This window comes from Wyeomyia smithii, chromosome 1, assembly GCF_029784165.1.
Source record: "Wyeomyia smithii strain HCP4-BCI-WySm-NY-G18 chromosome 1, ASM2978416v1, whole genome shotgun sequence".
NCBI classification, from domain to species: domain Eukaryota; kingdom Metazoa; phylum Arthropoda; class Insecta; order Diptera; family Culicidae; genus Wyeomyia; species Wyeomyia smithii.
This window is the reverse complement of record NC_073694.1, coordinates 23,310,613-23,323,244: the sequence shown is the minus strand read 5'-3', so window position 1 is coordinate 23,323,244 and position 12,632 is coordinate 23,310,613. Positions and strand designations below refer to the sequence as shown.

Below are 12,632 nucleotides of genomic sequence, written 5' to 3'. Positions count from 1 at the left end.
GTCATACACGGGAGGTGTTAAAGAAAACATGGGCTGAAGCGCATCGAGAGTTGAAAAAAGTCTTCGGAAATAATGTTTGTCGTGATTCGTTCTGTCGCTTCACAGATGGTAATTTAGATTTCTACAACTGCCCTTGTGTGTCTGTGCTCGCTTCGGTATTAGAAGTTACCCGCAATGCCATTTCCAAGCGATTACATGCCTTGGAAATAATTCGAAAGCAAAGATCTTGGGATTCTTATGTTTTCTAGTTAAGGGACGTGAGCGTCGTATTTATTATGAGCTGTTGAAACCAAACGAAACCATCACTGGGAAACAGTATCGACTTCGATTGATGTGATAAAGCCAAGCACTGCGCGATAACCGGCTACAATAAGAGCAGAGACACAAAAAAGTGATTCTACTGCATGACAACGCTCAGCATTATACTGCCAAAGTCGTTAAAACTTACATAGAAACGTTTAAATGATAAGTCCTTTCGTTCGATGGTACATGGTCTACCTGATCAGCAGTTCTGCTCATATAAAGACATCGAATAATGGCTTGATTCGTGGACAGCCGCAAACACTTTAGAGTATCGTTATTCGGGCTCTACCAGAACGATGGGACGAATTACAACGCTACAACAACGCTATGAATGATTTATAGATATCTATTTTTCCCAAAAATAAAGTTGCATTTTTATTGTTAAATAAAGCTAGAACTTAGTTGGGCACCAATAATATATTTAAGTTCGATAGACCGGATTAGGGTTCAAAAGGTGTTTGAAAGATTTAAGTTCAAAGCGGTTCGAAAATTTCTGCGAAAATCAAGCTTTGTTTTTCCACAGTTTTGAAAATAAATTCCAATTGTAATTTTATTTATAGATCTTTTATTTGACACGTTGGACCTGATCAAGAACTTCAGGCTTCACAACGACTGCTGAGCTCCCTCGGAGAAAAGCAGCAAAAAAGAAAGACGTAAACCGCCGCACGCCGTGCGAACGATGATCGAACTTTCGTTTTCATTTGGCCACTTTCCCAGGGCACATACCTTCAAGCACAGACAATCGGACGATCATATTACATGACACTGCTGCACTGCTCTTATAATGACATCATTTGTTGCGCTTTGCTGACTGCCGTGCCGTTGAACGGCCTGCTGCGTGATTGCGCGACAAGCGAAGGTCGTTTCCGACTGACTTTCGGATGGTTCGCTACAGTTCAGCAAACCTGGCCTGGCTGGTAGTAGGTAGGTAAGCCAACACCATCTCACTTACCGAAACCGCATAATGCATCCGTCCGTGGCCCTTAAGAGCTGCCAGCTTGACATATTCAAGTTGCTCACGCTGCTGGCTGGAATCCAGGCCGGTCGCTGCCTGGTGTAGTCTTACATTGTTTGGATTCCGTCAGGCTGGGTTAAGAGACCTTTCGGTTCGAGAAGCGAAACCCTTGCGCAGTTCGGATTCGGCACAAGTGGATCAGATTGGCTCTGCACCATACGAGGCAAATAAGTGAGTGAGATGCACAGCATAGACACAGCAAGGGGTCAGAAGACACATGGAGTGGGGAGGGAAACTATCTGCTTTCAATCGACGTTATTGTCAAAGCGAAATGAGATCCAAAGCTAACCTGCCCCGAAGAGTTGCCTTTAGTATGCTGCGGCCGGTAAGCGTATAGCGGAGTAAAATAACATACGAGCGATCATTATTACTTAATGCTTCTGGGGGCTTATTATTATTGGGATCATGCAAACTCTCTTCAGGTGGGAAAAACGAGACCGGCGCTGATGAAATAAATGATCGACCGGTTGTGACACGGCAATAACGGCTGGTGCTGCTGCCTGCTGCCTTCCCATCCACTCCGGATGGTGTAGTAAATAGAGCACTTGTGGCGGATTAGCTACTTTGTAGTAACCACTTAGTTCGAGTGACTGTCGTCGATTTCAGAGTTTTTTACAATCACGCATCTGAATGTTTGTTTTTTTTTTGCAAATATTAGATCAATCACTTGAGTCAGTTTCGCCGAGTATCTTAATTGAATCGTTCACGGGCTCTTGGCAAATTTACTGCCAAAGGAAGTTTTCCAGGAATCAATTTACCTCACACAAAGAGTGGAGAACATAGTTTTGAAAAATTTCAATCAATTAAACATTATGGGTATTCATGTCGAGCTCGTAAACAAATACCCAGCCGTAAAAATACTCACCTCCATTGACGAGTAATGGAAGGTACACAGTTTACGGCTGGGTTTTCGTATACGAGCTCGATGTGAAGACCCCTATTAGGTATTTCATAACTGTTATTTTTATACTTTCAATTATTTTTATGTTGTATTAGTAAATTATATAAAGTACTATAATGCTCTGTATATATTTACTGCATCATGGTTACTTCGATCTCAAGCATAGCAAAGAGAATGAGGAGTTTCGTTCTTCATTTGGTTTGCATGCAAGTTGAAGTTGATTCGCCAGCTGCGTTACACCAGAGACACCACTCGTAGAGTAGCTGCAGCACGGCTGGCTAACCCGTGTTTGACTCAAGCGTAAAATTACACGTCTTCCGTACGCGACCTGGTTGTTTTTCACAGTTTTGGGACAGTAAATTGTTTTTTTGAGTAATTTTTGACATTTTTTGGTAAAAGTTTTAGGTATTTTTAATACTATTTTGTTATATTATTTATTTTTCTTAATATACTTCTTACAATACCATTTGGGTACTGTTCCAAGATATTTTTGAATATTTTGCCATGCTTTATTTTAATTAAACACATTTCAGAAAAATTTAAATATTTTTGACTATACTTTTTTTTCCTGTAGGAAGCCCCTCACTGCGACCAGAATCGTAGATCTATTGTGAGATGTGCCCGGGTGTCTGCTGTATCCAGCGCTTCTGTTAATAGCAATATCTCTATTGAGAAGTGGTATGCTTATAATTATTGTTCATCAGTGCTTGTGTGTAATGTGCTACTCTTCCTTACACGCTTACTGTTCTACTATACCGATACTCGATCCTCTTGCCAAATATCACCAATTATAATTCCCTGGAGAAGTTTCGTCGTGCGTCTTTCTGGCCAGTTTTATTGATAGGAGGGACTTATTTTTTGTTAAGAGGAAGTCACGCAAAGGTATTTGTAGATTTCAGCGTAAAAGAAGGGTAACTGGTGGGGAGCCTGAGAATAAACCCATGCTTAAGTCCTTTTTGACATCGGATGGCCTGGTTCTACTAAGATTCGAACCCACGACCATCCGCTTGACAAAGCGGACTCTGTAACCTTGCAGCCACGCAGCTCCCTTTGACTATACTTAGTACTATTTAAACACTTTTTGAAATTTCTTGTAAGCTTTTTTAGTACTTTTTGGACACTTCATTATCGTTTTAAAACATTTTTTACTTTTATCGATAGTTTTTTTTTAATATTCTTGACAATTGGGTCCTTAACTGCCGTGATATGACATTGTGACGTAGATCCAAGTGATCAGTTTTTTCAGAACGGCCCAAAAACGAATGAATTTCTCGCCACTTTTGTATTGAAATGGATGCCTACGTCACTTTTTTTTTGTTTTAAACAACGTACGAATAGGTAACAACGAAACGGAAGATACCAAAAGATAGGTCTTCGGATAATGAACAAATTGGCATGAAAAACCCATATGCGAGAAAATGGTCTTTACGCACTTTGTCATCACGGCAGTAAAGCTATACCAGTTTTTATATATCATTTGAAAAAGCCACGTTTTCTGAGCGAAACGTTATTTTTAAAAAAATGTTTGTCGTTTTCCTTCGATATTCAAATGAAGATTTAAAAAAACTACTCGAAAGGTCTTAAATGACATTTCGCCCATGTACGGTATTTGGGAGAACTGTCATTTAAGGCATTTCGAGCAGTTTTTTATTCTTCATTTGAAAATCGAAGGAAAACGATAGACATTTTTTAATAATCACGTTTTGCTCAGAAAATTGCTCTCTTTCAGCTGGTATATAAAAACAGAAAACCGTGTAAAACTTTAGGACCCAATTGGGTTGTTTAGCTATTCACGGATTTCTGATTTTCATATATCAACGAAACGAAATTTTATGAGTAGAACGTGATTGTTTAAAATTTTATAACATTGTCCTTCGATTTTTAAATGGAGAATAAAAATCGCTCTAGATCGCTACAATGACAGTTGGTACATGGGCGAACCACATACATAAGGCATACGTAACACTCAAGAATAAATTTTCCAAAAAAGTTGGTACAAAATAAACTACTCGAATGGGACCACACCCTGAATAAAATCACTGTTTGAGTTGTTTTTGAAGGCAGTGTACCTGCGCAACCCTGCATTTGTCTCGTTCCTACTTGAAAAATGCTGCATTGATTTTGTAAATAACTTTTTGACAGTTCCCTATGGGATTTTCTTTGGGGCTCGATAAGGCCGAGAAAAAGAAAATTCATTTGGTTCATTATTTATCGAGCAGTTTGACAGGGCGAGGTACGGAGTACTATGGGGCAACGTGTACCAGAAAAAAACACCAGTGTTACGTATGTCTTATGTATGTGGGCGAACTGTCATTGTAGCGATTTCGAACAGTTTTAATTCGGGATTTAAAAATTGAAGGACAACGACAGAAAATTTTTGAAAATCACGTTTTGCTTAGAAAATGCAGCTCATTCAGATGATAAAAAAACTGAAATAGCTAAACAACACAATTTACCTCTTGTTTTTCATAACTTCTTTCAATAGAATACAGTAATCTATTGACATTCTTTGACATTTTTGTGGATTAAATGACGACACTTTTTCATCGGATTTTAGAACTTTTTCTTACTTTTTTGAGCATTTCTTTTATGTTTAATGTTTATTTCCTTCAGCATCATCTGACTTCACGCAGTCTCTAATGAGAGATGATAGAGAAAAGCGTTTGTGTATAAACTTAGAGTAAACAGATTTACTAACAAACGCCCAAAAACCCCATATCTTTTACATTGACATAGTGTAATCGAATAGCTCGTGGACTTCGTAGAATTGCCGACATATCGAAATTATCGGTTCATTTCGTCCGTATTCCGTTCAACTTCAATCTCAGCGGTTCTCTCCGGCATAAAGGAATTGGGTCCTTAAATTTTACACGGTTTTCTGATTTTTATGTCAGCTGAAAGAGTGCAATTTTCTGAGCAAAACGTGATTTTAAAAAAATGATTATCGTTTTTCCTCGATTTTTAAAAGAAGAATAAAAAACTGCTCGAAAGGTCTTAAATGACTGTTCTCCCTTATACCGTACATGGGCGAAATGTCATTTAAGACCTTTCGAGCAGTTTTTTTAATCTTCATTTAAAAATCGTAGGGAAACGATAAACATTTTTTGAAAATCACGTTTTGCTCAGAAAACGCGGCTTTTTCAAATGATATATAAAAACTGGTATAGCTTTAGGACTCAATTGACGGGCTCAGTATCATAGGTGCTTCAACAACACCTAGCAACAATTTTACCGCGAGTAGTACTCTGATAGAGTTACGCCTGCTGCAAAGTGTTTCCATTCCAAGGAGTCTATACCGGATGTCGTATTACGGTATGCTGGCTGCGTTGTTCCACGGAAGCAGTCTGGGGACAAATCTCGTATTTTTTTTCTGGACAGCTTCGAATCGAGTAAGGACTCCTTGCAACACTACGCAGTCTCGAGTGTGGATCGGTGAAATCTCTCGTAGTCTCGCATTATGAGTACCAGATTGCGATTTGCTTTTGCTATTACGTTAGCTCCGTTAGCGAAAAGTGAGACTTGTGTCCAGAATGACCCCCTGATCCTTCATTGAACTTACACGCTTAAGTGCCACAGATGTGATAATTCCATATGATTGGTGCAGTTTTACAGGGTAAACGATATAACACAACATTTTTGGGCACTCATAGTTATGCGGTTTTTTTAGGCACCAATCTTGAAAGAGATCGATCATCCGCTACTGTTGCTTAAGCGACATCCATAAATTACGTAACGCAAAAAACTCGATTTTTGGTCCCCTGTTGTTCGGCTATTTAGGAAGCCGAATGTAACAAGTAGCTGATATAGCTCTCCAAAACCGACTGATTAAAAGCTGATTAAACACTTTGAAATACATTATTCGACCTATGTTCAGCCGTCAGCTGAACTTATTTAGCCAAAAAATGTATCTTGAGAAGTATCAAGAAGTGTTTATTCAACCAGTTTGTTCAGTGTTTAGTTGATGTTGTATAAAAGCTATTTTTAAATTGAAATAGCGCTTAACCAGCCAACAATCAAATAATGGCGTGGAGTATTTCACAAGTTTTTTTAAACCTTAATTTTTTGCTTGTTCAGCTGATGTCGTGGCTCATTCGAAGGTTTCGATGCTAAAACGGTTTGGTAATTGTCTTCTTGACTTGATTACTTGGCATTACTGTCATTGTTGCCATCCAAATTTCCTCTAACAACAGTGTTGTCACTTTCATCAACGTCGTCACTTTCCCCTTCTTTATCGTCGTTATCATCATCGGTTATCTCTGCTATTTTTGGCTTCATGCTGGGGTGGACTTCAACCATCTTCTCCTGTTGAACCCTTTCGATAGGCTCATTAAGAAACACAGCGTCTCTGCTAATGTAGATATTTCGGGTTTTTTCTTCCAGAAAACGATACGCCTTATGGACCTTGGAATATACCTCAAACATCGGCTTCTGGGATGTAGGACTGAGCTTCTTATGTTGCTGCTTCGGGATGTGTACCCAGGCGTTGGTGCTTGGAGATGGCCAACATCAGGTTTGCTATCATTCCACAATTCTTTCGTTAGGCTCAACTTTTGATGATATTCTCTTCGATTAACAACCCGATGGTCGTTCTGGCCTTGGCATCTCCAGTGGTTCAAACTACAGAACCATGAACCATGAAGCCATGAAGCGCCAGCTTGCATAGTTTAAATTGTTCAGCTTCTGTAGGGTAAATCAGCTTCGTTCCATCTTCCAGAAAAATATCAGTAAAATCTAAGTCTTGCAGGAAATACTCCGTGTTGGGCCCATAACCTATTGTATTAGCAACAGTGAGACTGAAATAAAAAACTCAACTGATTTGAACGGTTACTGACTAACGAATGAAAAATTTATTCTCTCTAATATCAAATGTGACTGAATTGGATTTTCTGGTTACCTGCTTAAAAAATGCAGGGACACTTCGAACCAATAAAAACAACACGCAAACTAAACCAGTTTTTTCCGCGCTCTTATCCTCGCGGTATCTTTCGTTTTATTGAAAATATATATATTTCATATATGTTATAATATGTATTCATTTCAAGTGACAAGTAATTACGAGTTTCGACCCAAACTTGCTAGAGATGGAAAAGTACAACTATATTATGTATGCCTACTAATATCATATTAATGCCGCGCCAAAAACTCGCCAAGGGCTAGCAAAAGGAAACATTCCATTTCGCAAGAACAAAAGTGTAACAGTGGGCACAAAGCGTCATTAATCACGCGGTTCTATTGCGTTTATTTTTTTCCACCCGCACTCAATGAAAATAAATTTCGATACCTCTTAACCGGTTGGGAGGGGTTTTCCTAACACGTTACACACGATGGCATTTTTTAAAGATAAATTATTTCAAACTTTAGATTTGTTTAACTTTGCTTACGTTAACTTGGGGGTGAAAATTCTAGTTTTTGTTACTTAAGCTTTGTGTAAAAAAAAGTACATCTAGGCTGGTAATTAATGACGAGTTTCGTAACAGCAGCGGTCCCCACTATGCTTTAGCACGAAAAAACAGAAAATATTTGCAACCTTTAACTGTCTTAACCCACTAGTATTTAACGTGTTGCATTTTTGTTGTTGGGTATTATAATTGTTCTTTTGTCGATTGTGTGTCGTAATCGTTCTGAATATGCGGTAATAATTGTTCTTACTATTGCAGTGTAATCGTTTTATTTTTTTTTTTTTGTCAGCTTTTTTAATGTTTTGACGGTCGATTATTTGGACCGTAACAATAACCATTATTTAGCGAATTTCGTTGGAACAAAGGAGAGGGGAAATAACAATCGACTACAACAGCAGCTGACTGACTGATTTGTGTCACCAAGACGGGAAGATGGCACAGAATCATTTTAAATGATTTTTGTTTTTTTCTTCTTTCATGCAGATCGTTTTTGCCGCGGCTCTAAAGTTGCTGTTCTTTTTGCTTATGAATAAATTGTTGTCGCTCTATATGTGTAAAAATATTAGCTTAGATAACATCGTACAGGTGTTAAAAACAAATTAAATTTAGGTTCCGGTAGCAATGACTTTCTACCGAAGCGGGGAGAAAGGGGGGGAAGGGAAACGCGTGTTGCTGTTTTTTCTTCGTTTACGAGTGTCTGCTGCGGTGCACAGGGCAACGGGGTGTTCTACCTACACTGGGTTACTGAGGTTAGATTTATCTAAATTCGTAAATCTGGATACATGATTCCGGCACGTGCTCCAGCGTAAGCGATTGGTACCTGCGGGTGGGAAATTGGAAATTGTATGATACATTTTTGAATGCATATTTTTTAGAAGAGTAACAAACCATTCGGAGGATCTGTGATAATAGTAGCCCTCCATCACCGCCTGCGATTTTTGAAAGCAGATGTAGTAGAAACCCGCGAACGAGGCTCCATTGATATCCGTTATTTTGTGATCAGGTACCTGAGAAAATCAAACGAAATATTAACAATCCACAAATCAGTTGCATGTGTAAAAGAACTTCCTCACCAAAAAGTGCTCTTTCCATCTCATAAAAACATAGTCGCTTTTCTGCAGCGCATCGTAGTCAAAATCGTCCGAGTTGAAATTTTTCTGATAGTCAACAAAGGCAGCAAATTTTCCCTGCGAAGAAATAAACCACTATGAAGCATGCTTCAATATTAAATTGGTCGAACGAAAAACTTACAAAATGCTTCCGGTCAACGTCCTCGTCGGCATCCCATTTGCGGGTCAAGAAGGGATACTTCTTGGAAATTATCTCCCCATCGAAGAAGGTCGTCAGGGTGGGAAACTCGAACGTAAGGCCGGTGATTTTCAGGTACCCGCACAGATACGAGTTGGCTTCGTCTACATGCTGGAAACAATTAAATTAAAATAATTCAGAAAATCAAAAGAGGTAATTCGAAAACGCTACTTGACTCGCTGCTAACGATTCTAAAAAGATGTTGTAGTAGCACGAAAGTATAAAACTATGTAGTAATCGACTTTGATTTGTAAAACGCTCATTGATTCGTCTTTTGGCTCTGACTAAAAAACAGTGCCTTAGCAGTTCGAAAATTAACGCTGTTAGTCATAATTTAGTTTGCAAATTTTTCACAGAATGGTAACTAATAAAAAGCAAACTTGATTTGACAGAGAGTGGTTATTTTTGCGTTATAATTGAAATTCATCTGGTGTAATGCAATGGACTTTGTACTATTCTAGACAAGTTGATTACATTTATTTCTCGCGTTGACCCGTTGACGTAATTATTGTTCAAAGCATAGATGATACCTTGGTTTGTAAAAACTCACAGGCATCTCGAGCGCTCTGACGCACTTCATTCTTCTAACACGAGAATGACAGTTCTAGAAAGGTTTTATTTGACTTGTACATCAGCATTGTTTACATAAGAAACACGCCTACTCAAATTGAAAGACACTCCCTCTTTCATTCGCCTACTTGTGCGTTAGGCAAAAAAACCACCCACCCCACGCAAACCTACCTGCAGCACCACCTCAACTTCGTACGAATTGCCCTTGGACTTCTGGAAGCCCCTGAACTTGGAGCCATTGTAGAGCAGCGACTTGGTAACGCCCAGCTGCTTGGAGTTGTTCGGCGGTGGCGGCACAATGTCTACCTTCACCGGCATTGTGTCGTTGGCCGGAGAAGCCCGCGAGCCCTGCCTGGTGCTGTCGTTGAAGCCGACAACTGCACAACTGCTATTACAGCAATTACCACCGGACGCTTCCGGTCTTCCGCTTTCTACCGAAGCGCCTGCCGCCCTTAACTCAGTGGAAGCAGCCTCCTCGATCGAGGGTGATCTTTCCGCAGCAGAATCAGTTCTCTCCCCGCAAGAAACTGCGTCGTCGTTTTCTGCTACCACTAGCAACAGTCCTATCTGCTGCTGCTGCTGTTGTTGATGTTGTTGCTCTAGAGACGGCAAAGCACCTGACGAACAGCCCTGCTGCAGGTGCAACTCGAGCTGCTGCTGCTGCTGGGAAATGTCCACCTCCGGCAGCTGGTGCAGCGCAACAGCGGAAGTAGACGACGATGAAGTGTCCGACGAGGACGACACACTTTCTCTTTCCGTCCGCTCTTCCGCCTGCTGCTGCTGGTCCTGCTCTGCTTGGGGCTTTATTTTGACGGCTTTTTTCGACGGGGCACGCTTCGTGTGGCCCCGAACGGTGACACTGAACACCACTTTGCGACCGGCGCGAACGTGGACAACGGGTTGGAATTTTTTAACACTACCGCTTTTACGACGAATTTTGCACCGAAAAAAACACACGCATCGCAGAAGACGTACACACTGTGGTGGTGGTGCTTGTGGCTGCTGCTGCGCCTCGCTCTCTCGATAAGGGCAATTTTTTGTGATGGTTCGAGATGGATTTTTTTTTTTCTTTTGAACGAATGACAGCCGAGCTGTCAAATTTGCTGGTTCTTATTGGAAAGGGGATTTCTTCATTCATACAAAATGTATGACAGTTTATTTACAGTGACTCACAAAATGTGATGAACTGTACTATAGTACTATATAGTACTATAGTGAGTACGATCTAGTAGAAATTAAACAATATTTAATTGTCTTATGAACATAATGTATGCACATAATGTCACATAATAAAATTTACCTGTAGTTACAAGTTCATGAAAAAATAACGATAAAGAATTACAGTTTTTAAACAAAAATGTATATTCACAGAAAATTAAAAAAGAGCATGAGAAAAACACAGTGTAGAGGTCAAAGATAAACAACGCATTTCACAGTGCGTCTTGATCTGTCCTACGGATCAGACGTTTCTTTCGGTTGCTTGTGGACTGGTCTTTGACTGCCTATAGCTTCAAAGTTTGTGTTTTGTCAGTGTGTCTTTTAAAGACTACTTGAAAGTTATTTCCAATCAGTCTTTCTCAAGACTACCTACTTTTGAATTTAACATTTGTTTTAACTTTTTTCGTATCACCTGAAATGTCTGGACGGAAAAAGAAACCTCGCATCGCTGCGGGGAGGAAAAGAGAGGCATCTCTTTCTGACACTTCGAGAGTCTGTAGTGACAATCCTTTTGATATTTTTGCCTGAGCAAGAAGCTGGTGAAATGGAAGTTATGAGTAATGAAACTATACAAAATGTAAATTCTTTCAAATAGGAAAAAGTTCCACCTATTGTGGTAACTATTTCTTCTGAATTCAATATTTTCAAAAAGGAACTTTCAACGTTTGTTTCTGACGTTAAAGTTACCTATCAAATTGGTCGTAGAGGCGAATGCCGCTTATTAGCCGACTCTATAAAGGGTCGTAATCGTCTTATTCAGTATTTAACTGAAAAGATGTATAATTTTTTTACATATGACGCGAAGAGCGCCAAGTCGTTCAAGGTCGTATTGAAAGGTCTCACCAACGATCAAACCGTTGATGAGATCAAACTTTCTTTAACAGAATTACTTAGTATAGCCCCTTCCCAAGTAGTTCTAATGAAACAAAAATCACGAGGCGATAACAGTCAGAGAACCATTTAATTTAACCGCAATGAGGTTAACAACTTAAAATTTTTTGAAAAAGCACATGCTTTCTATAATGTGCGTGTAAAGTGGGAAATTTATAGGAAGTTTGGCGGAGGTGAAAAGCATATCACCCAATGCCGTATTTGCCAACGTTATGGCCATGGTTCAAAATTCTGTAACATGGACCAAAAATGCCTCATTTGTGGAGACTCTTCACACAAAAAGGACACATGTCCTGTGAAAGAGAGTAAAAATTTTCGCTGTGCGAATTGTAACGGCAACCATATGTCAAATTTTTAACAATGCCCAGCCCGTTTAGCAATTGTTAAGGCAAGGCATGGTGAACAAAATTCAATTTCTCAATTAAAACCAACTTCAAAACAAAATTCTCCAAGCGTACCAGTGACGCATAGTTTACCTACTCCTTTGCATACCCGTTTAACTTATGCACAGGTTACAGGTAGTTCGAACATTATACCGCCTAGTGTTGTTAGTTCGAAAATGATCGTTAATATGGGTAAGCAAAACACGCTAGAAAATAATTGTACACCTATTACTCCAGCTAATATTGTTACCGAAAATATTTTTTCTAATGTCAACTGCCTGGGGCCTATTACGGCAGGTAAACTTTCTTTTTTGCAACAGGCAATGTTCGATCTTATGAATGCCATGTTGCAGGCAGAATCAATGTTTGAAGCCATTCAAATAGGCACAAATTTTACTATTAAAATTGTTTCTAATTTAAAATTTAGCAATGATTTTAAATGAAACAATTAAAATATTAAATTGGAATGCTCGCTCATTGAAGGCCAATGAGAATAAGCTTTTTAATTTTTTAACAGTAAATAATGTGCACATTGCAATTATTACTGAAAAATTTTTGAAACCTAACATTAAATTAAAATATGATCCCAATTACGTGGTTCATAGATATGATAGGATTCAGGGTTTCGGCGGTGGAGTTGCAAT

The 12,632-nt window shown here is 39.2% G+C and overlaps 1 protein-coding gene across 1 annotated transcript; it reads right to left on the bottom strand.

Moving 5' to 3' along the window:
• Window positions 1-7,164: 7,164 nt before the first annotated feature.
• LOC129718561 (glucose-induced degradation protein 4 homolog) lies at window positions 7,165-10,545 on the bottom strand. The gene is made up of 5 exons (XM_055669439.1): window positions 9,668-10,545; window positions 8,870-9,037; window positions 8,692-8,805; window positions 8,507-8,625; window positions 7,165-8,438 (listed from the first exon to the last, which is right to left on the bottom strand). The coding sequence occupies exons 1-5, from the start codon at window positions 9,812-9,814 to the stop codon at window positions 8,375-8,377; spliced, it is 612 nt and encodes a 203-aa protein (XP_055525414.1). The 5' UTR covers window positions 9,815-10,545; the 3' UTR covers window positions 7,165-8,374.
• Window positions 10,546-12,632: the final 2,087 nt, after the last annotated feature.

What these genes read in the sequence shown, in the direction of transcription:
- LOC129718561 (XM_055669439.1), bottom strand. Translation starts at nt 9,814, where the DNA reads ATGCCGGTGAAGGTAGACATTGTGCCGCCACCGCCGAACAACTCCAAG. An exon ending in ACGTTGACCGGAAGCATTTT is followed by an intron (nt 8,806 to 8,869) that starts GTAAGTTTTTCG and finishes ATTTCTTCGCAG; the next exon opens with GGAAAATTTGCTGCCTTTGT. An exon ending in GATGGAAAGAGCACTTTTTG is followed by an intron (nt 8,626 to 8,691) that starts GTGAGGAAGTTC and finishes TGATTTTCTCAG; the next exon opens with GTACCTGATCACAAAATAAC.